This window comes from Odocoileus virginianus, unplaced genomic scaffold (genome assembly GCF_023699985.2).
Source record: "Odocoileus virginianus isolate 20LAN1187 ecotype Illinois unplaced genomic scaffold, Ovbor_1.2 Unplaced_Scaffold_4, whole genome shotgun sequence".
Taxonomy (NCBI): domain Eukaryota; kingdom Metazoa; phylum Chordata; class Mammalia; order Artiodactyla; family Cervidae; genus Odocoileus; species Odocoileus virginianus.
In genome coordinates, this window is record NW_027224266.1 from 161,754 (window position 1) to 189,126 (window position 27,373).

A 27,373-nucleotide genomic window follows, 5' to 3' on the forward strand; every position below is an offset into this window, starting at 1 on the left:
GTTAAATTTGAATCTGGTGACATAAGTTCCTCTCTCCTCTTTGAGAGGAACATGCCCTGTCAATGTTCTGTACTAACACCTGCACACTGGCGTCACCATCTCCACTAGGGAGCTTGTCTGGGGCTCCACCAAGGGTTGAAATGGATACTTTTCTCAGTGTCTCGTTAAAACGGGGCAGAATGAAGCACAATGGCTACTGCGTGACTCAGGAGGGGAACACAGGACAAGGGACACATCCAGGATAGCAGGACAGCATGAGACTTTGTCATGCTACTGCAGAAAGGAAATCCTTTTCAAGAGGCATGGTTCAGCAAAGCTTTTACATAGTGAACTACTGAGGAAAAAAGGGGAGAAACAAGGACATGTTTAATGGAAAATGAACAAGACAGTTTTGTGTCATCCTTTGCAACAACACTCTAAGCATTTCCCGATCCCAGAAGTAAAGGGCTGCCTATCTGTGTACCCTGTATAAAGGGGATTATGACCAGCAAACACTGGGATAAGAGGCAGCAAGCACCCAAACTAAATGCAGCCCTTCGACTCTGGAAAAGAAGGTGGAGTAGCAGGAGTTGAGCTTACTCCTCTTGTGAAAATACCAAAATCACAACTAATTGCTGAACAAGCATCAGTGGAAAAAAACTGGAGCCTATCAAAAACCATTTTTTTTTTAACATTCAAAGACAAAGAAGCAGCCACAATCAGATGGTAGGAAGGCCACTTTCACTACAATCAAATCCCATTCCCACCAGATGAGTGACCCACAGACCTGAAAGAAATCATATTGCAGAATTTCTCCTATTTGTTTGAGAGTCCCAAGTCCCACATCAGGCTCCCCAAACTGGGGTTCTGGCACTGAAAAGAGGAACCCCCAGAGGATATGACTCTGAAGGCCAGCAGGACTTGAGTGCAGAACTTCACAGGATGGGGGAAACAGACTCCACTTTTGGAGGGCACACACAAGATTTCCTACATATTGGGACCCAGGGCAAAGCAGTAACTGCATAGGACCTACCTACAAATCTTGAAGGGTCTTCTGAGGAGACTGGGGGGGGGGGGTGAGGGCAGGGGCAAGGACACTGATGGCAGAGGCCCCAGAGAACACTGACCAGTGTGAGCTCTCCCGGAGGTCAGCATTTTGGCAACAAGATCTGGCCTACCCAATAGACTACAAGTTCCAGTGCCGGAATGCCTCAGGGCAAACCACCAGCAGGATAGGAACACAGCCCTCCTACTCCCCACGCCCACGGCAGACAGGGTGCCTAAAGCCACACTGAGCTCACAGCCACCTCTAAACACACAACTTGACATGGCCCTGCCCACCAGAGGAACAAGACCCAGCTCCACCCACCAGTGGGAAGGCACCAGTCCCTCCTACCAGGAAGGATGCACAAGTCTCAGGACTGACCTCACCCACCAGAGGGCAGACACCAGAAGCAAGAGGAGCTACAATCCTCCAGCCTGCAGAAAGGAGACCACAAACACAGAAAGTAGACAAAATGAGGTGGCAGAGAAATATGTTCCAGATGAAGGAACAAGATAAAAACCCACAAGAACAACTAAATGAAGTGGAGATAGGCAACCTATCTGAAAAACATTTTAGATTAATGATACTAAAGATGATCCAAGATCTCAGAAAAGAATGGAAGCACAGACTGAGAAGTTAACAAGAGATGTTTAATAAAGAGCTAGAAGATTTCAAGAACAGAGATGAACAATGCAATAACTGGAATGCAAAAACACACTAGAAGGAATCAACAGCAAAACAACTGAGGCAGAAGAATGAATAAGTGAGCTTAAGGACAGAATGGTGGAAATCACTGCCACAGAACAGAACTAAGAAAATATAATGGAAAAAAAGAATGAGGACAGTCTCAGAGACCTTTGGGACAATATTAACTGCACTAACATTTACATCATAGGAATCCCAGAAAGAGAAAAGATAAAGGACCTGAGAAAATATTTAAGGAGATTATAGCCAAAAACTTCCCCAACATGAAAAAGGAAACACTCAAGTCCAGCAAGTGTTGAGAGTCCCATACAAGATAAATCCAAGGAGAAACACACAAGACACACATTAATCAAACTGACAAAAATTAAAGACAAAGAGAAAATATTAAAAGCTACAAGTAACATGCAAGGGAATTTCCAAAAGGTTATCAGCTGATTTTTCAGCTGAAAATCTGTAGGCCCGAGGGAGTGACATGATCTATTTAAAGTAATGAAAGGGAAAAATCTATACCCAAGAATACCCAGCAAGGCTTTCATTCAGATTCAATGGAGAAATCAAAAGTTTTACAGACAAGCAAAAGCTAAGAGAATTCAACACCACCAAACTAACTTTCGGAGAAGGCAATGGCGCCCCACTCCAGTATTCTTGCCTGGAAAATCCCATGGATGGAGGAGCCTAGTAGGCTGCAGTCCATGGGGTCGCTAAGAGTCGGACACGACTGAGCGACTTCACTTTCACTTTTCACTTTCATGCATTGGAGAAGGAAATGGCAACCCACTCCAGTGTTCTTGCCTGGAGAATCCTAGGGATGGGGAGCCTGGTGGGCTGCCATCTATGGGGTCGCACAGAGTCGGACATGACTAAAGCAACTTAGCAGCAGCAGCAGCAGCAAACTAACCTTACAATAAAACCTGAAAGAACTTCTCTAGGTGGAAGGAAAAAGGCCATGGTGAGAATCAAGAAAATTACGAATGGAAAAGCTCACCAGTAAATGCAAACATAAAGTAAAGGTAGAAAATCATCCCCACACAAATATGACATCAAAACCAGCAATCATGAGAAGAGGAGAGTACAAATGCAGGATATTGGAAATGCACTGGAAATTAAAAGACCAGCAACTTAAAACAATCTGGTACATATATAGACTGGTCTATCAAAACCTCATGGGAAGCACAAAGCAAAAATCTACAATAGATACACAGAGAAGGAAAAGCAACCCAAACAACATTCAGGACAGACATCACATCACAAGAGAACAGAAGAGGGAAGGAAGAAAAAAGACTTACAAAAACAAATCCAAAACAATTAACAAAATGGCAATAAGAACATACATATTGATAATTACCTTAAATGTAAATGGACTAAATGCTCCAACCAAAAGACAAAGACTGGCTAAATGGATAAAAAGAAAGAAAACCAAACAAGACCTGTATATATGCTGTCTATAAGAGACCCACTTCAGATCTAGGGATACATACAGACTGAAAGTGAGGGGATGAAAAAGGTATTCCATGCAAATGGAAATCAAAAGAAAGCTGGAGTAGCAATACTCATATCAGACAAAATAGACTTTAAAATAAGGAATGCTGGACTTGCCTGGTGGTCCAGTGGCTAAGAATCCACCTGCCAATGCAGGGGACATGGGTTTGATTCCTGGTCTGGGAACTAAGATTCAACATGTCATGGGGCAACTGAGCCCATGTGCCACAACTGAGAGTAGCTGCCACTTGCTGCAACTGGAGAAAGCCCATGCACAGCAACAAAGAGCCATGCGCACTGCAATGAAGACCCAGCGCTGCCAAAAATAAAATAAAAATTTTAAAAAGAGGCAATAAGCCTATTAGAATGGCTCAAGTTGAAATTTTAAAAAATAAAGAATGTTATAAGAGACAAAGAACGCTGCATAATGATCAAGGGATCAATCCAAGAAGATACAACAATTGTAAATATATATGCACCCAATATGGGAGCACCTCAACATATAAGACAAATGCTAACAGCCATAAAAGGAGAAATCAACAGTAACACAGTAACAGTGGTGGATTTTAAGACCCCACTTCCATCAATGGACAGATCATCCAACAGAATATCAATAAGGAAACACAGGCCTTAGATGACACATTAGGCTAGATGGACTTGATATTTGCAGAGCATTTCATCTGAAAGGAACAGAATACACTTTCTTCTCAAGTGCACATAGAACATTTTGCAGGACAGATCACATATTGGGCCACAAATCAAGCTTCCATAAATTTAAGAAAACTGAAATCATAACAAGCATCTTTTCTGATCACAACACAGTGAAATTAGAAATCAACTACAGGAAAGAACTGTACAAAAGAAAAAAAAAACCACAACATGTGGAGGCTAAACAATATGCTACTAAACAACCAATGGATCACTGAAGAAATCAAAGAGGAAATCAAAAAATACCTAGAGACAAATGACAACAAAAACATGATGATCCAAAACCTATGGGATGCAACAAAAGCAGTTCTAACAGGGAAGTTTTTTTAAAAAATTTATTTTAATTGGAGGATAATTACTTTACAATTGTGGTGGTTTTTGCCATACATCAACATGAATCAGCCACGGGTGCACGTGTCCCCCCATCCTGAACCCCCCTCCTACCTCCCTCCCCACCTCATCCCTCTGGTTGTCCCAGAGCACCAGCTTTGAGTGCCCTGCTTCATGCATCAAACTTGCACTGGTCATCTATTTTACATATGGTAATATACATGTTTCAATGCTATTCTCTCAAATCATCCCACCCTTGCCTTCTCCCACATGAGTCCAAAAGTCTGTTCTTTACATCTGTGTCTCTTTTATAGCAATATAATCTTCTATTAGGAAACAAGAAAAATCTCAAATAAACAACCTAACCTCACACCTAAAGCAACACCTAAAGCACCTAAAGAACAAACAAACCCCAAAGAAAGAAATAATAGAGATCAGAACAGAGATAAATGAAAAACAGATACAGAAAACAATAGAAAAGATGAATTAACTTAAGAGCTGGCTCTCTGAGAAGATAAAATTGATAAAACTTTAGCCAGACTCATCAAGAAAAAAAGGGGGAGGGCTCAAATCAATAAAATTAGAAATGAAAGGACTTCCTTGGTGTTCAGTGATTAAGAATCCACTTTGCAATGGAAAGGACGCAGGGTCAATCCTTGGTCAGGGAACTAAGATCTTACAGGCTGCAGAGTGACAAAGCCCACACACCAGAACGACTGAGCCCACAAGTTCTGGAGCCTGTGTACCACAACTAGAGAGCCCATGCACTGCAACTAAGACTTGATGCAGCCAAATAAACAAATATTCAAAAAAAATAAATTAATTAAAAAAGAAATGAAAAAGGAGAAGTTACAACTGACACCACAGAAATACAAAGGATCATAAGAGACTACTACATGTCAACAAAATGACAAATCTAGAAGAAATTGCACAGATTCCTACAAAGATACAATATTCTAAGACTGAACAAGAAATGGAAAATATTAACAGACCAATCACAAGCACTGAAATTGAAATAGTGATTTAAAAACTTCCAACAAACAAAAGTCCAGGATCAGATAGCTTCACAGGCAAATTCTATTAAACATTTAGAGAAAAGTTAACACTATCCTTCTCACTCTTCCAAAAAACTGCAGATGGGAAAACTCCCAAACTCATTCTATGAGGCCACCATCACCCTGATACCAAAACCAGACAAAGATATCACAAGAAAAGAAAATTACAGGCCAATATCACTGATGAACACAGACACAAAAATCCTCAACAAAATACTAGCAAATCAAATCCAACAATACATTAAAAGGATCATACAAGGGGGCTTTATCTCAGGGGATTATCTGAGATAAAGAATTTATCTGCAAGGATTCTTCAATATGCACAAATCGATCAGTGTGATACACCACATATTAACAAACTGAAGAATAAAAACCATATGATCATCTCAATAGATGCAGAAAAAGCTTTTGACAAAATTCAACACCCATTTATGATAAAAACTCTCCAGAAAGTGGGCATAGAGGGAACCTACCTCAACATATAAAGGTCATATATGACAAACCCACAGCTAACATCATTCTCAATAGTGAAAAACTGAAAACATTCCCTCTTAAGATCAGGAACAAGACAAGGATGTTCATTGTTGCCACTTTTCTTCAACACAATTTTGGAAGTCCTAGTCATGGCAATCAGAGAAGAAATAAAAGGAATCCAAATTTGGGGGGAAGCAAAACTGTCACTGTTTGCAGATGACATGATACTATACATAGAAAATCCTAAAGATGCTACCAGAAAACTACTAGAGCTCATCAATGAATTCAGTAAAGTTGCAGGATACAAAATCAATACACAGAAATCTCTTGTATTTCTAGACACTTAACAAAAAGAACAGAAAGAGAAATTAAGAAAACATCCCACTTACCATCACATCAAAAAGAGTAAAATATCTAGGAATAAACCTACCAAAGGAGACAAAAGACCTGTACTCTAAAACTCTAAAACTGCTGATGAAAAAAACCAAAGATGACAGAGATGTAAAGATATACAATGTTCTTTGATGGGAAGAATCAATATCACCAAAATGACTATACTGTCTGAGGCAATGTACAGATTCAGTGTAATCCCTTTCAAATTACCAATGGCATTTTTCACAGAATTAGAACAAAAAAGTTTTCTAATTTGTATGGAAACACAAAAGACCCCAAATAGCCAAAGCAATCTTGAGAAAGAAAAACAGAGCTGGAGGAATCAGGCTCCCTGACTTCAGACTATACTACAAAGCTACAATCATCAAAACAGTATGGTACTGGCACAAAAACAGAAATATAGATCAACAGAACAGGATAGAAAACCCAGAAATAAACCCATGCACCTATGGTCAATTAATCTATGACAAAGGAGGCAAGAATATACAATGGAGAAAAGACAGTCTCTTCAATAAATGGTGCTGGGAAAATTGGACAGCTACATGTAAAAGAATGAAATTAGAACATTCTCTAATACCATACACAAAAATAAACTCAAAATGGATCAAAGACCTAAATGTAAGGCCAGACACTATAAAACTCTTAGAGGAAAACACAGGCAGAACACACTTTGACATAAATTGCAGCAATATCTTTTTTGGATCCACCTCCTAGAGTAATGAAAATAAAAACAAAAATAAACAAATGGGGCTTAATTAAACTCAAAAGCTTCTGCACAGCAAAGAAAATCATAAACACAACAAAAAGACAACCCACAGAATGAGAGAAAATATTTGCAAATAAAGTGACCAACAAGTGATTAATCTCCAAAATACACAAATAGCTTGTGTAGCTCTATGTCAAAAACAACCCAAAAAAAAAAATGGGCAGAAGATCTAAATAGACATTTCTCCAAAGAAGACATACAGATGGCCAAAAAGCACATGAAAAGATGCTCAACATCATTAATCAGAGAAATGCAAATCAAAGCTACAATGAGATATCATTTCACACTGGTCAGAAAGGCCATCATCGAAAAAAATCTACCAACACTAAATGCTGGAGAGGGTGTGGAGAAAAGGGAACCCTCTCACACCCTCACTGTTGGTGAGGATGTAAACTGGTACAGCTACTATGGAGAACAGTATAGAGGTTCCTTAAAAAACTAAAAATAGAACTACCATATATGACCCAGCAGTCCCACTCCTGGGCATATATCCAGAGAAAACCATAATTCAAAAAGATACATGCACCCCAATGTTCACTGCAGCATTGTTTATAATAGTCAAGACATGAAAGCAACCTAAATGTCCATTGACAGACTAATGGATAAAGATGATGTGGTACATATGTATAACAGAATATTACCAGCCATAAAAAAGAATGAAATAATGTCATTTGCAGCAATATGGATGGACCTAGAGATGATCATACTAAGTGAAGTAAGTCAGACAAAGACAAATATCATGTGATATCACTTATATGTGGAATCTAATTTAAAAAAAAAATGATACAAGTGAACTTATTTACAAAACAGAGCGAGACTTACAGATATTAAAATCAATCTTATAGTTACCAAAGGGGAAACTTTGGTGAGAGATAAATCAGAAGCTTGGGATTAACATACACACACTACTATATATGACAGATATCCAACAAAGACTACTGTCTAACACAGGGAACTCTACTCAATATTCTCTGATGACATATGAGAAAAGAATCAGAAAAAGAATGGATAATTGAATCACTTTGCTGTACACCTGAAGCTAACACAACATTGTAAATCAACTATACTTCAATAAATTTTTTTTAAAAAGGACAGATTGATACCACCACTGACAAAAAAATTCCAAGTAACTCATGTTCAATTGGAAAAACATGTCAAACCCAAAGGTGACATTTGCCTGACATTTTTCAGTTGGCCCAACTGAGTGAGTTTACTTGGAAAAGTTCTACCACAATATTTGACCAGTTTATTTTTAGAACTTTTAAACACTAAGTTAGCAGATTTATAAATGACAAATAGGATAAAACATCAGATTGGAATTCTTTATTATGTATGCAGAATTGAGTTTTTTTCCCCTAAAGTATGTTAGTTGCTCAGTCATGTCCAACTCTTTGCGACATCCCATGGGCTGTAGCCTGCCAGGCTCCTCCATCCATGGGATTTTCCAGGCAAGAATACTAGAATGGGTTGCCATTTCCAAGAGACTATAAATTACCTAAAAGCTTTAATCATCACAGTGGTCACTTGCTTTGCTATTTACAAAACACTGTCATAGACATCTGTGTTGAATTTCAGAACTAGCCCATGAGGTAGACTTGGTACCTGACTCCACTTTGTAGGTGGGAAAATAAGGCAGAAAGAGTAACAGAATCACCCAAGGTCACACAGCAAGGGCACAGCACTCAGGGCTCCAAACAAGCCAAATCTTGTGCTCCCCGGGGCCCAAATGAGGCTTACAACTTCCTAGACTCACTTTCTGAAACTGAGTCACTGGGGAGGTGGGGCAAAACAGCTTATCAATCTAGGGCAAACAGTTTAGATAGCATCACCGACTCAATGGACATGAATCTGAGTAAACTCCAGGAGATAGTGGAGGACAGGGAAGCCTGATGTGCTGCAGTCCACGGGGTGCAAAGAGTCAGACATGACTTAGCGACTGAATAACAACAAAAAGCAAACAGATCACAGAAAGAAAGAGGTCAAATTCAGATTTTCATTGATAAATGCACCCTATACTCCAATTACCTTTAGTTCCCCTGATGCAGGCCAATCTCAGAGGAAAAGCCTATACAGAATAAATCTTCTTCCTTGATCATGGAACACACACACACACCCACACACAACCTCTATACATCTTGGCTTAATAAACTTTAAGAAGTGATACCCCATCAGGGACTTCAAACAGCCAAGGCTCCCATTAAAATCTACTCTTTTTTTTAAATTTTTTATTTTTTTTTCATTTATTTTTATTAGTTGGAGGCTAATTATTTTACAATACTGTAGTGGTTTTTGTCATACATTGACATGAATCAGCCATGGATTTACATGTATTCTTAGCAGGAAAGTGTCTGAATTTCAAAGCAAAGTGCCCTTCCAACAATTTAAGAATCAATTTTAATGATCTCACTACATGTTTACATGAAATAAGAAAATGAATGATGTAGAGGATTTTAGTTTACTAAAAACTTTTGAATATTATCTTAGTGAAATGCCCTAAAAGGAATAAATAAAACTATAAATTTTCTACTGTGGTTTAAAAGTATATGATTTTCAAAGCAAAGTATTAGTCAGTACAACAAAAAGACAGCAAATGATTTACCATATAGTAAGATTGTACTGGCTCATGCCAGGCTTTAAATACATTCTAGGTTATCTATAAGCTTATCTCCCAGCAGAAAATAGGATATGATGAATATTCAAGTTAAGGTTGGCTGTGCCGAAATGAAAACAACTAGATTTCAGAATAATATTTCTGCCAAAGACATTTAAAAAATCTGATCGGATTTATGGCAACACTGGTCATCTAAAAACTACCTAAAAAACAACAGAGCCCATATTCACTGAACAGGAGGCACCCCCACTAATCCCAGCCAGAATTTAGACCTAATTTTATCCACTGCTGCTCAATACCAACATATTTGAGGGTAGGTCAATGGAAAGAATGTTGTGAAGTGTCATTTAAATCCGATTTTCCTATCTCATATGGAGGAGACAGCCTACCAGTTCAGGGTCAGGAAGTCAACAAATCCTAATCAAGTGCCACATGGGATGGGTACTAGTTGCTTGGAATATTAAGTTTCAACTGGGAGCATGGGGTAGGAAAGAGGGAGGATATCCGTAACCTATATCTGGTCCCCTGTATTTTGCTTTCTAGTATCTTTTTGGTAAGAATGATCAAAAAAATAAGTCATTTTTGTATTTTATATGTATGATTGAGATATATCCATTTACCAGTTTTTTTCTTTTTTTTTTCATTTATTTTTATTAGTTGGAGGCTAACCACTTTATAATATTGTAGTGGTTTTTGCCATACATTGACATGAATCAGCCATGGATTTACCTGTGTTCCCTATCCTGATCCCCCCTCCCACCCAGTTTTTTTCAAAGAAAGATGCCATATATAACAAACTATGCTTACTCACAGAGGTGAATGGAGTCATTGGGCTGAAGTTCAGACCACTTGCAGTGAAATATTTATAATATCAAGTGTAGCATGAATTAAGCCACGCATATGTTGCTCTTCCAACTAACAAGGCAAAAAAAATGTGCAGCTTTATACTGCAAGCTAGGGTGCATTCATCACTTCAAATGCTAACAATATCCTGTGATTTCACGCTTCACAGCTTTGACTTTGGGTTCCCTTTGAAAACACTACCTCATACTCTCATTTTTAGCAGCTTCCTTCAACTCTTTTATAAAGGAATCTGCTTTGACATGACTCTCTTTGCCAGATTTTTTGGCAACCTATTTCTTAAAACCTTTTCTGACCAGCAGCTAATGACCGTGTCATCTAAAAGGTCTATATCACACTTTACCTTCAAGATGTGGGCAGTTCTAGAGATGAGCAGAGCTTGATGTACTGCTACAGCACCCTGCAAACTGCCAATAGGGTACTGCTGAGCTTTTCTGTTAGAGTGGCAAAATTGCAGGAATTTCCTTAATTTGTTCTTTAATCGCCTCCTTAAAATGACCACCAGTCAACACAAGAGGACCCTTGACTTCTACATCAACTTCGACCATAATACCCTCTTTGTTTTTAACAAAATCAACTGCTCCTTCAAGGTCATCGCTAGGTGCCAAGACTTTTGCTGATTTGTCCCCCATTCTGTGTTCTAAGCTTCCCAAGTGGTGTCCAACCACCACAGTCTGTGGAGGGCAACTGAGTTCATTTCATGGTGGTGATGGTGACTCACTGCTAGATATGGGGCCATTTTCTTTCTTTTAATCCCTTCTAATTTCCTTTTTACCATGTACCAATTTACTTTTTCTTAGGTGGTTCTCTGAAAAGAAATATGCAGAGCTTATGATCCTCATTAAGCACGCCTTACTAGCCAGAAGCTTTACAAAAATTACTTAGCAAGGACAAGTATTTTGGATGCGGGATTTTTATTCTCAGGACAGAGAACATATTTTTTTTTAATGAACCCATCCAACAAGTCTTGAAACTTTGGCCTTGTGAGATCCAACTGGACAATCCAACAGTCATTCTAAACATCCAGATGGACTTTGTTTCCAGCTCACAACCAATGTATTTGGAGGGATACACTGAAGGCCAATCAAGCACCTTTATCATGTAAACCATTTCGTTTCATTTATTCTACTTCTTTTGCACCTCTCCCACTCCAACCTTTAGTCACACAGAGTATCAGGTATGGACAGAACTGGTCTGATAAAATGCAGTTGGCACTGAGGCTACTTTTACTTATTGGTAAAGCGTGCTGGGATACAGAGATATTTTATCATATTCTGGTTACTACTGCCCATGAAAAAAATCATCTCAAAATTTAATGGTACAAGTCTGAGTTCTGGCTCCAAGTAAGATGGAATAAATACATTCCACTCTGTCTCTCTGCGAATGCAGCTACAAAAACTAGACAGAGTGGATGGAATAGCTATTTCAGGAGTGTGACGAGTAAGTGGAAGCAAGCAGACTGGAGATGACGACCAGGTTTGAGTGCCACCAAGTCAACAACAAGGTCCCCTGGTTTCCCCCAGCCTGGCCTAAAGGCAGCATGAATCCAGAACCGGGTGCTAAATGCAGACACAAATAGCACCAGGAAAAACCATCTTAAAAAAAAAAAGGCAGGAAAGGAGGCTCCTTATGCTCAGAGAGTGAGGGAAATTGTCTGCTGTTTCCTCTGTCCCCCTGTAGTCCCAGGCCCCCTGCAATCCTGCAGTGGTGATAGCAGAGACAGTCAGTGGCAAAGGGGGCCTTCAGATGTCAGGAACTGAGGGAGGGCCATCTTGTGCTTTAATTGAAGAAGTGGTGGTCCCAAGGGAGGTGCTGGTTGTGACTCTTCACTGGTTTTTTCTCCTTCTGAACTCCTGGCCCAGATATGGGCCCAGTTGTAGGAAGTGCAAGGCTGAGTGGAGTAACCGGCCACAGGACTGAAAAGCGGAGCCTCAGTAAACCAGAGCACAATGCTAACAGGACTAACAAGGCCTGGGAAACCTATCTGACACCACAACTGAAATGGAACTTGGCAGCTTAAACCAGCTAGGCCAACTGTCTGCTAAAGCAAAAATATCAACACACTCCATAGGATATAAACAAGGGCCAGAATCTCCTAACATAATATTCAAAATGCTCCAGAGAGAAACCTGTTGCTCGGCATTCAAAGATGCAGGAAAGTTTCAACTCACACGGGAAAAGACCAGAAACAGACTCCAGTGACAAGATGGTATCACCAGACATCAGAATGATTTCACAATGACTTTAAAGAAGTTATTATAGAAATTCTCCAAGAAGTGAGGACAAACACTCCTGAAAAGAATGAAAAAACAGAAAGTCTCAACAACTAAAGAACTGAATGGAAATTTTAGGAATGAAAACTTTAATAAGCAAAAGAAAAAACTCACTAGATTAGCTCACAAGAAGAATGGAGGTGACAGAGGGTCAGTAAACTTAAGATGGATCAATAGAAATAATACAATCTAAACAAGAGACAAAAGACAAAGGGTTGAGGCCCCAATAGAGAAAGGTCTCCTAGAAATTAAGACCCTCTCCCAAAGGCCCATAAACCAATAGGAAAAAGTGGGGAGAGTGATGAAGAGGCAGCTCTCAGAAAGAGGGAAATATGCTCAACCTTGCTCAGAATAAGAGAAATACAGACTAAAACTAATTGACCCAGGGAAGCGAAAGTAGCAGCTTATTTCCTCTTCACTTGTTTGGTCTTGCTGCTTGTTTCTCTGTCTTTTCATTTTGTTTAATTTACTGTGTTTGGGGTCTCCTTTCTGCAGGCTAGCAGATCGTGGTTCCTCTTAATTGTGGAGGCTGCCCCCCATGGTTGGGAATTTGCTGTGTAACACAGGAAGCTCAAACCCGGTGGTCTGACTACCTAGAGGGGTGGGAAGTGGGAGGGAGGTTCAAGAAGAGGGCACATATGTACACCTATGGCTGATTCATGTTGATGTATGGCAGAGACCAACACAATATTGTAGCAATTGTCCTCCAATTAAAAATAAATTAAAAAACAAAAAACTAATTGATTTATCTCTTAACCATCAGGCTTAACCATCAGGAGTCTAAAACATTGGCAACCTGTTTTGTTAGTAAGGCTATAAAGAAAGACAATGGCAGAACCCACAGATGGAAATCTGACACTATTTACCAAAATTATAGGTGCATTTATTCTTTAATTCACAAATACCTTTTAGCTACCTAATCACAAATATGCCCATACATGTATTAAATGGCCCATGTGTGAAGTTATTCACTGCAGCTTAGTAGCAAAAACTATACATTCAAGTGTCCCTTAAAAAAGGTACTGATAAACAATACATCCACCCAATGAAGTACTATTTAGCTATAAAAAAGAATAAGGGAGATTCCCACATTCTGCTTTGGAAAGGTATCCAGGCTAAGTTGTTAATTTAAAAAAGCAAGGTGTAGACCAGTGTGTTTGGTCTGGTACCTTTTGAGTGAGAAAGGGAGAATAAGAATGCATGGTCATATGTGCTTATGTTGACACAGCAGAAGTGCCCAAACTTCTGTAAAGGGTCAGATAATAAATCTTTTTGACTTTGTGGACCATACAGTCTCCACCATTGCAGCCCCAAAGTGTCCACAGATGGATGGATATGTTCCAATAAAACTGTACTTACAAAATAAAGGCAGCTTGCTTGCAGGTTGCAACTTACTGACAGCTAACATAAAGAAACTCCAAGGATAAATAAGAAACTAAAAAAACTTAGAGGAAATAGCATAGATGGGATAAAAATATGTAAGTTGGACTCCAAAATTAACAACTCATGGTAAAGTATAGCATCAAAAAAGTTCAAAGATAAACCACAGAATGGGAGAAAATACCTGCAAATCATATATCTGACAAGGGATTTGTCTCCAGATTAAGTAAGGGATTTTTACAGCTCAATAGCAAGATGACAGATAACTCAGGTGAAAAAAAGGACAAAGGACCTGAACAGACATTTCCACAAAGATACTGTTGTTGAGTCGCCAGGTTGTGCCCAACTCTTTGCAACCCCATGGACTGTAGCCCTCCAGCCTCCTCAGTCCGTGGGATGAACCTTTCTTCCCTGGTGGCTCAGACAGTAAAGAATCTGCCTACAATGCAGGAGACCAGGTTCAATCCCTGGGTCGGGAAGATCCCCTGGAGAAGGAAATGGCAACCCACTCCAGTATTCTTGCCTGGAGAATCCCATGGACAGAAAAGTCTGGTGGGCTACAGTCCGTGTGATTGCATAGAGTTGGACATCACTGAGTGACTACCACTTTCAGGCAAGAATACTGGAGTGGGTTGCCATTTCTTTCTCCAGGGAATCTTCCTGACCCAGGGATCAAACCCATGTCTCTTGCATTGGCAGGCAGATTCTTTACCACTGAGCCACCAGGGAAGCCCAAAGAAGTTACACAAATGGCCAGTAAACACATGAAAAGGCATTTGACATCCTTAGTCATCAGAGAAATGGAAATCAAAATCAAAATGATGTAACACTTCAACCTACTAGGATGGCTGTAATTTTAAAAAGAAATAAAGTAACAATTGTTGGTAAGGATGTGATAAAATTGGAATGCTCATACATCACTGATGGGAATGTAAAATGGTGTACCTGCTTTGGAAAAGATTTTTGGAAAGGCGTTCCTCAAAAGGTTAATGGATGCAATCCAAATGCCCATCAATGGATGGATAAACAAAATGTGGTTTATCCATACAGCAGATAAACAAAATGTGGTTTATCCATACAGCAGAATAGTTCAGTCGCTCAGTCATGTCCGACTCTTTGTGACCCCATGAATCGCAGCACGCCAGGTCTCCCTGTCCATCACCAACTGCCGGAGTTTACCCAAACTCATGCCCATTGAGTTGGTGATGCCATCCAGCCTTCTCATCCTCTGTCGTCCTCTTCTCCTCCTGCCCCCAATCCCTCCCAGCATCAGGGTCTTTTCCAACGAGTCAACTCTTCCCATGAGGTGGTCAAACCAGATTACTCAGCCTTAAAAAGGAAGGAAATTCTGATACATGCTACAACATGGATGAACCTTGTTCATTTAACTATGTTAAATGAAAAAAGCCAGCCCCCACAAACAAAACCCTGTACCATTCCACTCACATAAGGCATCGAAGAGTATCAAACTCAGAGACAGAAAGTAGAACGGTGGTTACTAGTAACTGGGGAAAGGGCAGATTGGGGAATCATGGTTTAATGGGTACAGTGTTTCAGTTTCATAAGGTGAAAAAGCTCAGGAGATTGGTTACACAGCAATATGAATGTACTTAATACTACTAAATGGTACACTGAGAAATGATTAAGATGGTCAACTTTATGATGTGTTTATCACAATAAAAAACTTTTTAAAAGAACATTAGAGTTAACCATATGACCCAGAAATCCCATTGCTGGATATATACCCAAAAGTGAAGTCACTCAGTCATGTCCAACTCTTTGTGACCCCATGGACAGTAGCCTACCAGGCTCCTCTGTCCATGGGATTTTCCAGGCAAGAATACTGGAGTGGGTTGCCATTTCCTTCTCCAGGGGATCTTCCCGACCCAGGGATCGAACCCGGGTCTCCTGCATTGCAGACAGACGCTTTACCATCTGAGCCACCAGGGAAGCCCAAGAGAAATTCAAACATATGTCCACACAATAACTTGTAGCATTATTCACAATAGCCAAAACTGGAAACAGCCCCAACATCCATTAACTGAAAAATGGGAAAATACAACATGGTATAGCCACAGGACAGTAATAAAAAAAAAAACGATGAAGTGCTGATTTATGCTACAACATGGATGAACCTTGAAGATGCATTAAGTGAAAGAAGACAGTCACCAAAAACTCAGTATTATATGATTTCATTTATATGAATAAACAAACCTATAGAGACAGTTATTATTCCTGGCCAGGCAGGAAAACAGAAGTGATCATATCCTGAGCTGCTGTTGGCATTCACTTTTCCGATCCAGGTACTGGGTTACACGGTAACCCAGTTACCATACAGTTAGTGAAAACTCATACAACAGTACACAGGATTGTGCCCTTTTCTGTATAGATTCTACATCTCAACTGAAAGTAAAAATCAAGAGCGCTTCACTAAGTAGGGCTTTGAGCCTTCTCCTCACCTCCATTCTGGAGCACAGGTCAAGGAATAGAGTTAGGATGGAATTTCCAACCTCGAAACTTAGGGAAAAAATTTATTTTTTTCCCAACTGCAGGAGTGTAACATGACCCTACAATGTGATTTTTGTCCAAAGGATTTGAGTCTCCAGTCTTTATTATTTCAATATACACATTTCCTTCCATACTGAGGTTCTGATGTGTTTATCGCTGGGAGCAAGAAGGCAAAGACATGCGGGACTGACATTCACTGAGCACTTACTAAGTTCAGGGCACTCTGCTTGAATCTCTGCGTACAGTTTTTTAATGGGGCTCAGAGATGTTAAGTAAATTATCCAAGGTCACACAGCCGATAAATGACATGCCAGAAATGAAAACCTGACCCATAAAGCCAATGTTCTTTGCCCTCTGCCACTCACATTGCCGGGCACAGTGGAACACGATGATGGAACATATGTTGGCAAAGTTTCATCATTAATCTGTTTTGTCAGTTTTTACTCCATAAGTCATAAAGGCAATTTGCCTAAAGGACAACCTGCCTTTCATATACGTTCCTCAATGGTGAGATGAAAGGGAGGCAGCCATGGTTCTGCCAACTAGACTCAAAGTGCCTGGAGTACTCCTCCTGGGCAAGGCCCATCTCCCAGATGTTTGAATCAAGGAATCAGGATGGGTCTATCCAAGTCACTTGTGTCAAACTTCATTTGAGATGAATCACAGCCCTCAATGTAAAAGCTCCAACTATAAAGCTTTTAAAAGAACACAAAGAAGAGTAGCTCCAAGACCACAACCTGGAAATAGGCCAAGATTTCTTAGAGAGGACACAGAAGGCAACCTTAACAGATCCTCAATTACATTTAACCCAAACTAAAATTTTCTGCTCATCCAATATCACAAGTAGATGAATAAGCAAGTCACAGTATGAGACCAAATGTTCAGAAAATAAACTGACAAAACACTTGAATTTGGAACACATAAAGAACTCTTATAATCCAATAATAAGATGACAATGCAATTAAATCGGTAAATGAGGACTTCCCTGCTGGCTGAGTGGTTAAGATGGCAGGCTCCCAGTGTGGGCGTGGGGTGGGAAGTGGGATGGTGGTAAATGGCTTCAATAGACACCTTACAAAGGAAGGTATCTGCATGGCCAAACAGCACATGAAAAGGTGTTCAACATCACTGATTGTCAAGGAAAGGTGACTTAAAACCACAATGAGAAACCACCACATCCCCCAACTAGCAGGGCCAAAATAGAAAAGCTCACTAGCACAAAGTGTTGTGAGCCACCACAACTCTGGTGGCCTCTGGTGCACAAAGCCACCAGAACTCCTGTGCACTGGTGCTAAGAATATAAAATGGTACCACTTTGGAAAAAAGTTTGGAGGTTTCTTACACCTACACTTTGATCTGGAATCTGGGGCTTCCCTGGTGGCTCAGATGGTAAAGAATCTGCCTGCAATACAAGAGACCTGGGTTTGATCCCTGAGTTGGGAAGATCCCCTGAAGGAGGAAATGGCAACCTACTCCAGTATTCTTGCCTGGAAATCCCATGGACAGAAGAGCCTGGTGGGCTACAGTCCATAGGGTTGCAAAAAGTTGGACAAGATTTAGCAACTAAACAACAACAAACAACAACCCTTTGATCCAGCCATTCCACTCCTAGGTATTTACCCCGAAGTAGTGACAACATTTGCCATCAAGAAGACCTATATACAAATGTCCACGGCAGCTCTATTTCACAAACTGGGAACAACCCAAATGTCCTTCAACAGGAGAATGGCTAAACCAATATTCATGCAGGGGAATAGCACTTGGCATTCTAAAGGAACAAACTACTGATAACATGCAACAGTACAGATGGACAGATTGCAAAAATGTCATGCTGAGTAAAGGAAGTCAGATACCAAAGAGTACACACTGTCTCGATCCATTTAAGAAAACTCTAGAAAAGGCAGTTTAGTCGCTAAGTCATGTCTGACTCTTGCGACCCCATGGACTGTAGCCCACCAGGCTTCTCTGTCCATAGGATTCTCCAGGCAAGAATACTGGAGTGGGTTGCCATTTCCTTCTCCACTAGAAAAGGCAAATCTAATCTAAAGTGACAGCATAACAGTCATTACCTGGGGCCACAAGTGGGAGTGGAGAGGGGAATGAATGGGAGGGGATATGAGGGAACTCTCTGGGCAAATGGAAACTATATTGTGAGAGGCTTTGGTTACCTGGGTTTAGTCATTTCTCAAAGTTGTACAACTAAGATTTGCGCCTTACAATGTATATACATTCTATGCTAAAAATGTTTAAAAGTTCTATCAAGTAAGGGGTGAGGAGTGGGTCGAGATCAAGAAGAAATAAAGATGGCAGAATGTTAATAACTGTTGAAGCTGGGTAATGTACATGCTTGAAATTTACTATAATCAATAACACTGAAGAGAATAAAAATATCTTCTATGTTGAATACTGCTGCTTACCCCTCCACCACCATGTCCAATTCTACGTCCCCCTTGGGCTGCCCTCTCACAGACCCCAACTCCTGAGTGAACTCTGCTGCTTCTCCTGTCTGCTCTACAACTCTCCACCACCAGCCAAGCCCCAGTAACCACCAGGCATTTCTGCCAAGCCCTGTCACACCCAAGAGCTCAAAACCTGTTCAAGGGACTGGGAAACAAGAAGTTTTCCAGCTTGCTTTGCACAAGTTCAGTCATCTCCCACCTGTACTATCTGCCCAAGATTTACATGGCACCTCTCTCAAAGCCTGATACTTAGGAGGCTTTAAAAGATAGTTTGTGGCTTGTATTCCAAAAACACGTAAATTGACTACTGGGGATCGAAAATGTGTTTTCCCTTGTAACAAATAATATACAGCCAATAACACAGCAGGCCAGCCCACAAATATCCATCTACCCACTGCATGTACTCCAGGCTCCCACAGCAATGCCTCAGTTCAATGCTACAGGCGTGACGCTTTTCATCAGCCAGTTCACATGACTAGGAGTTGGGGAAAGTTCCAGGTTCAATGCTGAGTCAGTAGCAGTAAAAGCGGTTCAAAAGGAAGGAGGGTCAGCGAAGGGCCCCCATGGGCAAGCCAGCAGCCGAGTCCTGTAGAGGACAGCTGAGGCCCGGCGAGGGGCTTGTGAGCCCTGGTCCCTGGACATACGGTCATTGCGGCCCGAGCCAGTCAGGACGGAGGGAGAGTGGAGAAGGCTTCTGACTTACAACCGCATCTTTAATCCCCTACTGCGCTTTCTTAAAATAAAATCACATTGATGTCACAGAAAAGAAACATTACAGAAAATGTAGACCGACAACAAGAATTAGTATTCACAGTACACAATCCAAACCACTGTTTCCAGTCCAGTGTGTCCAGAGTTCTTCCACTCTCTTCTATTTCATAGGTACCACCCAGGAGATAGATTCAGACCCAGCGATATTAGGGATATCTAAGATATTAGGATATCTCTTATTTTTTTCAACAAAATCACAACTGCACTGTATCCAGGCTTGGCCACCATTTTCAACCTGGTTTCTACAAGGAGTTACATTGACTCCTTTTGGGAGTCCCTGACAAATTTTGCTTCATCCCCATAGGAGAAACCAAGTGTCGTCTGAGTCCACTGAGACTTAGTCTAAAAAGGAACTGGACGGATAATCTTAGGAAAGAGTCACAAAGATAACTGCATCTGGTTCCCTGTCACTGAAGAGTTCACTGTCAGACAGAACATCTAACATTAAATCAGTAATTATGTAACCACAATTGTGTTACTTGCTAAGAAACAAAACCGCAGTGTGCACACAATGAACCGACAGGGAGAGAAGTCGGGAGAGAAGTCCGTGAAGACCTGAGATGTGAAGGCTGAATGGGTTTGGGACAGAGGAGGGCTGCCAGGATACAGTGGCTTCTAAGCAGATGACACGGACTGGAATCCACCAAGACTGGCCCAACCTGGAAAGATCAGTTACAAAGCTGTTGACAGTAACTTGAATGAGAGAAGCCAATGCTTGGACCAAGATGGTGGCAGGGAGCAGGCAGAGAGAAGTAAAGCAGGTCTGAGACCCATTTGGAAGCAATAGGTTGGATTTGGCAATGAGGGACAGGGTGGAGTCAAGACTGATTCCTAGATTTCTGACTTGAACTGCTAAATTGATGATTTCATGCCCTTACGTTCTGCTGGAAATAGATGTGGCCAGTCTCCTGGGCAGGTACAGATGACACGCATTCTAGAAAAAAACACTGCCATGTATCCCAGAGGACTGCCTTCCTTTGAACTTTGTGCATTTTCTAGAATAGTGAGGAAAGAGTGTGTACCAAATTCTTAGAAGTATTAAGACATCTTTAAGTCTCTTTCTCAAGCAGGAGCCAATGCACCTGTGGATTAAAGTTAGCCGAGAAACATGCAGGCATTTCTAGCAGAATGCACAGCAAGCTATCTGAGTCAGGAGGAGCTAGGTTATGCTGCTACCTCAGACAAATCCCCCACATTTCAGGACCTTAACTACCATCCTGAACACACAGCCTTCAAGTCTGTCCTGATAGAGGCAAAGAGAAACGGTGGCGGGGTATCATCTGACTCAGTTGCTTTCAAACTGACACTTATTGATGCTGCTCACATTCCACTGGCCAGCGCTCATCACAAGAAGCCCGGCTAACTGCAGGGGAGACCAGGCAATGTGGAAACATCTATGGAGGCCTGGTGGGCACACTCCGTGCTACACAACGCATCAAGCTAATGAAGAATTTATGAACAACATCATGGAAGGTGAAGCAAGACAGAACCCACATGAAGGGGAGTGAATGGAACTAGAGCTGGTCTTAATTTAAACCATTTTATGTTCTTTTTTGTTGCAAAAATTTCAATGTTACTGTTAGATACAAACTAACAGAATCACTACAGTATCATTTACTCAGAAGGAACACATAACCTGTCCTCCAAAACCAGTGAAACCAGGAAGCTAGAATGTCTCCTCCCATTGCTAGCATGAACCTGATGGTCCAAGTATTTACATTCTATTTTCAAGGTCCACAGCAGCACAGTTAGGGGCCCATGACTGGCATATATTATTACCAGTGACAATCCATTACATGAGATGATATATGGCTTGGCTTTCTCTTGGAAAGGCATGCCCTAGGAGACAACTTTCTAGCTGTTGGGCTATATTTTCATAACCCAAGTGGCACTCTCTTATCACTGTAAAAACCACCCCAAGTCTTAGGAACCTGACTAAATAAAAGCTTCTCTCTCGCTTATGAAAAATCCAAAAGTGGATGTTCCTGGTCCAACAGCTATCCTCAAAAGAGTGGTTCAGGGATCCAAGTACCTTCCATCTCGTGCCCCTGTCATCTTCTACAGTCAGCCTCCAAGGTCCCCATGGAGACCACAGAAAGGGATGAGAAGGCATGTGGAGATCTACATATAAGCCACGCCTTGACCCAAAGTGACAGACATCACTAATACTCACATTTCATTGGCCAAAGCTAGTTTTATACACCCCACAATAGACTCAATGGGTGCTGGAAAACATAGTTCCCACTTTCCAGCAACAATTAGCAAAATCAATCTCCTGACCCCCCAGCTAGCTCTGCCACACTTTGGATCCTCCAAATGACTCTTGCCAGAACAAGGGAATCATCAAAGTCAAATAACTAACTGGGAAACTGATGTCTTGGTCTTTGAATCAATGTCCAGGGAATGCAATGATTTCCTGTCACAGGTGGCAATACTGCTCCACGTTGAAAATCACTGTGAACATTGCTGAAGAAAAAAAATCAAAAGCAGGGCCCCTGAGTCAGGAAAGAAGCTTGCAAGTGGGGTTCAGAGTGGACAGAGGGTAGGCAGAGCCAGAAACACCAGGAATGGGAAGCTCACCCAGTCCCTGGGCCTGAGCAAAGGGGCTGTTCTGTCATCTAAGCAGTTAATAGCTAACTAAAGACAGCTCCATTTCAGCATCTAGGTGGAGGTCCTTAGACTGGTCATTAACCAAACTAACTGGAGAGGGCACCTACATCAATAATATGGTACATTCCCAGGAGACACAGGTATTGTGCTCTGCTGGGCCAGAGCTCAGTATAAGAGATCACACTATAAGTGTATTCAATGCCAGCATTGTGGGAGAACAGTTTCCGTGGTTGAAACATTTAGAAAACCTGAGACAGAGCTACCCAGGTTTCCCTTCTGCAGGATGTCTGAGTTTTTGATATGTTCACAAGCACTGAGGACCCCCAGGAGGGAGGCTGCTCGGTGCAAACATGCCCAACACACACAGTATGCTAGCCAAAGTCATGATCATGAATTCTGTTATAGAAATGGGCACCTCAACTAAAGGCATCAAGGCATATCCAGAAGAAGGGGTTTCTCCTATAAAACAAAAAACCAGATATACTTTGCTCTCCAAATCCAAGAAATAATCGAGTGATGGATCCCCACTTGCTGAATTTGATAGTTTTACTGACCTTGAGACTCTCATCTTTAAGGATGGATGGTAAAAAAAAAAAACAAAAAAGGGTCCTTCTGTGGGTCAAAGGCACACAGAGATGACCACCAGTTCTGTTAATGTCAAAAGAATGTCCCTCGAAAAGTTAAACACAGAATTACCATATGGCCCAGCAATTTCATGTACAGGTATATACCCAAAAATGTGAAAGCAGAGACTTGAACAGAAATTTATCCACCTATGACAGCATCATTTACAGAAGCCTAAGACATCATGCTAACTGAAATAAGCCAGACACAGAAAAACAAAGACTGCACGAGTCCATTCATACGAGGCATCTGGAGCAGCCAAATTCAGAGAGACAGCCAGCAGGACAGGGGTTACCAGAGCCTGGGGGAGTGAGGAGTTCAGTTATTAAGGGGTACAGAGATTTTGTTCAGGATGATGAAGAAGTTCTGGAGATGGATAGTGGTGATAGCTGCACAGCAGGGAAACTGCGTTTAATGCTATGGAAATGCACACTGAAAAATGGTTAAAGTGGCAAATTATATGTTACATACACTTTGCCATAATTAAAAAAACAAAAACAAAAGGCAATGTGGGCTTCCCTGGTGGCTCAGTGGTAAAGAATCTGCCTGTTAATTCAGGAGACGCGGGTTTGATCCCTGGTGCACGAAGAACCTACATTCCATGGAGCAACTAAGACGCTGAGCCACACTATCGGGAGCTGCAACAACTGAAGCTCGAGACTTGTGCTCTCCGCAACGAGAGAAGCCACCACAATGAGAAGCCCATGCACTGCAACTAGAGAGTAGCTCCCACTTGCCACAACTAGAGAAAAGCCACACAGCAACAAAGACCCAGCACAGCCAAAAATAAATAAAGAATTTTTTTTAAAGCCAATGAGACGCTCCCCAGCCCTCGTGGCCTGCGGTGGTTGTCTCTAACAGCAGTGCCCACATGTGCCCTTGCAGGCTGATGGCTCTCCTGCAGCCCATCTAATCACCCAGGTACTGGTGACATATAAGCTCTGTTTTTGACCCACAAAGGATTACGGAAAACTGCACAAGGAGACAGGAAACATGATTCAAGCCAGCCTTGACTTGCTAAGACACAGGGGACGGGAAGTGCTTCAATTTCACATCTATGATTCCCCCAAACACACTTAGGACAGTTCAGTAGTTTCCCTCTCCTACAAGCATTTTTCTAGAATAGCACCGTCTGATGGGACCTTCCTGGGGAAAACACTCTCCTCACTCTGTCTGTGGAGCACTCAAAATGTGGCAAATGCAAATGAGGAACTTTTATTTTATTGCATTTAAATGAACTTAAAAAGCCACCTGTGGCTAGGGGCTAATATATCAGACAGCAACAAGGTTTTAGAAATTTTACAAAGAAGCCAAGTGACAGATCTGTATCTTTTTGGTGGAGACACCAAAATGTTGTATGAATGGCAGAGATTAGGAAGCCAGTGGAAGGTGGTGGGGGCGGGGGGGGGTATCTGTTTAAATCCATGAACCCATTTACTCAAGTTTTGTATGCTGTCCGTCAAACCTATGAGAAGAACTTATTAGTTATGATGATGTATTGAAAACTAATTTATTCAAGACCAGGCCAGGTCAACGAAAGGGGGTACCTAATGAAGCTGAAAATTCTAGGCAATCAGGACCCAGAACAAGAAAAGGTCATGTGCTCTTTGTGTGGCTCTGGAATTGAGAGCCCAAGATCTCTGCCTGAATGAACCATCACACCCAACCTGACAGAAGCAGTTCTGGTAGTAGATGAGGCTTGTTTTTTACACACACACCACCCCCACACACACCCACACACACATCACAGAGAAGCAAAGCCACTGCATGCCCATTTTCAGAGCACCAGCAGGCAGGAGGCTACAGTTGTGCCTAATGGTCAAAGGGACATTTAACCATTCAGAGAAGAGTCTGTTCAACGTCATTTTCAGAAGAGAATGAACAGAAGTTGAGAAAACCGAGTGGTTCCCAGTGAAGTGGGCCCCTGAACAACTTTTCTAAAAACGATGCTGTGCTGAAGTCAACTCCGAGTGGTCAGAAAAGTCAAGGGAGCTTTTTCAAAGGGCCCAGCTGCCACTTGTTTGAACAAGCCTGCTACCCTGCCCCCCTTCCAGCTGGGGAGCATTTGCTCTGCAGAAAACAGACCCCAGCAAAGAATGGACGATAATAAAGCTAGCTCACCACCTCATCAGTACAGCGTGGCCGGCACCTTAAGACGACTCTCCATTTCCCTTCTCAGGTGCTTTTGGGGTTAGGGCAGGCATGGTGCTCCTGTCTGACCCATGGAGAAACCAAGGCACAGGCTCACAGGTAAACTACTGTCTCACATGCAATGTTTGTGAATGTCACCCAAGTGCCAGAGGCTTGTCACATAGCTTCTAAAGGTTAGGTAAGGAAAACAGCCAAGCAATAATCTGTTCTATACCTGAAGGAACTCTTGCCAACCACAAGTATGGATTTAAGGCTGGGTTCTTCTAGCACACTTATTAGAGTGAGCTGAGGGTCCCATTCCAGCAATGGAGGAGATCCATACATCTGCCACACTGGTGGCACAGCACAGTTGTGATAAGTGTGCAAAAGAATACTGGGGGCGGGGAGGGTACTTCCCTGGCTGTCCAGTCTTGAAGACTTCTTCCAATGCAGGAGGTGCAGTGTTCAATCCCTGATGGGGGAACTAAGATCCCACATGCCTCGTGGCCAAAAAACCAAAACATAAAACAGAAAGCAATATTGTAACAAATTCAATAAAGACTTTAAAAATAGTTGACAAAAAAAAAATCTTAAAAAAAAAAAGAACACTGGGACATTTCCAAGAGATGCACCCCCACCCCCACTGTCACATCGATTTCCATTCTTGGCTGCAAAATGGAATCACCTGGGAAGCATTCAACAATCCTGAGGCCTCAGGTTCTGCTGTCATCGGTCTGGGCAACAGAAGTTTTAAAAGCTCCCCCAGGCGATTCTAATGTGGAGCCAGGGTTGGGGCCCCTAGAAGGGAGAAAGAGTAGAATACCTAGTGGGGAGGGGGACTCGGCCTCGTCTGGGTCATAGGCTATTTCTTGGACCATCTGATGTTTAAGAAAACTGAAGAATAAAGAAATATAAATGTCAGGGGTCTCTGTCTTCTTATCTGTAAAAGGGTAACAATGCCCCCTACTCTCCCCTCCCCAAAACGTAGGGTGGTACAGTCTGGGGGTGCTAGGGTAGGGAGGAGCTGGTGCTATGGCGGCGCCAGTGCTAAGGAAAGTTGGGAGGAGCGGGGTGGGAGAGAAAGGGGGTCCCGCCTCACCTGCGTCGTAGAAGGCGTCGAGCACGGCCGTCTCCCCGAAGTCGAGCTCCCCGAAGGGTACGGAGGTGAGGTGGGCGCCCTCAGCCTCGCAGGCCCGCAGCAGGCACTGGCGCGCCCCCGCCTCGGGGCCGCCGGCCGCGCCGCCCTGGGGGCTCTCGCTGCGCACGTATACTGCCCGCAGAGCCCGCCGCGGCCCGCCCCCGCCCGCGCCCTCGCCTCCGACCCCCGCGCCCTCTGTCGCCCCCTCGGGCTCCGGCGGGCCCGGCGGCCCCGCCACGCCCTCTACCACCGGCGGCAGCGGGCACTGTGGGGGCTCGGCCGCCGCTCCGCCCGCCCCCGCCGGGGGCGCCCCGCCGCCGCTCTCCATGTGGCCGCCCGGCGCGCCCTTCCTGGTCCCACCTCGGCGCGAGTGGCCGGCGGCGGCGGCACCTGCTCCCGGGACGCGGGAAGGCAGTTGGGGGACCCAGCGCCCGTCGGTGGCCCCGCGACGGACAGGTGACGGCGGGGCCCCTTGACCGCACGCGGAAGCTCCAGCCCCGCAGCCCCCGAGCGCCCTTTGAAGGCTCGGGCGGGAGGCGGGGGCGGGGAACGTCAGGGCCAGCGGAGGGCGGGGGAGGGCTGGGAAGGGCGGCGGGGCAGGAGCCCGCCGGGCGCCCCCTGCCGCCTCCCCCGGGCAGTGCTCTAAGAAGGGCGGATTCACGAACTGCAGGATTCTGTTGTTTATTGCCGTCGCTTCAGCCTTGGGGTCCCAACTTTTTTCCCTTGAAGCAATTTGAAGCTTTTCAAACAGACTAAAAAAATCTCTTTCAAAGCGCCGGTTGGATGTCAATATTCAACTCCAAAGTAAATACAGATTAGAATCTAGATGAGAACATGCTGACTTAAAACACCTCTGATTTTGTACTCCTTGTCCCCAGTTGTCGAGAGCATGGCCCTTCCGAGCCCATGCCCTGGAGGCCACTCGTCCTGACTCTCACTGTGGCCTTGACAAAAGCATCAAATTCTGCTGGCCTGAAAAAGAGACTCCAAGTAGCCTGCCTGCCAGATCTAAGAAATACTGTGAATCCAAAGGGCTCTTTTCCTCAGGATCTTACCCACCTCACGATTTTAACC

General features: G+C 42.7%; 1 protein-coding gene across 1 annotated transcript in view; it reads right to left on the reverse strand.

The window, feature by feature from the left end:
* Positions 1–26,803, reverse strand: part of MAP3K15 (mitogen-activated protein kinase kinase kinase 15) — a 148,816-nt gene extending 122,013 nt beyond the window's left edge. Inside the window, exon 1 of the mRNA XM_070462387.1 lies at positions 26,261–26,803. Coding sequence (XP_070318488.1) covers positions 26,261–26,627 — 367 coding nt within the window. The 5' untranslated portion in view covers positions 26,628–26,803. The remainder of the gene's footprint in view (positions 1–26,260) is intronic.
* Positions 26,804–27,373: the final 570 nt, after the last annotated feature.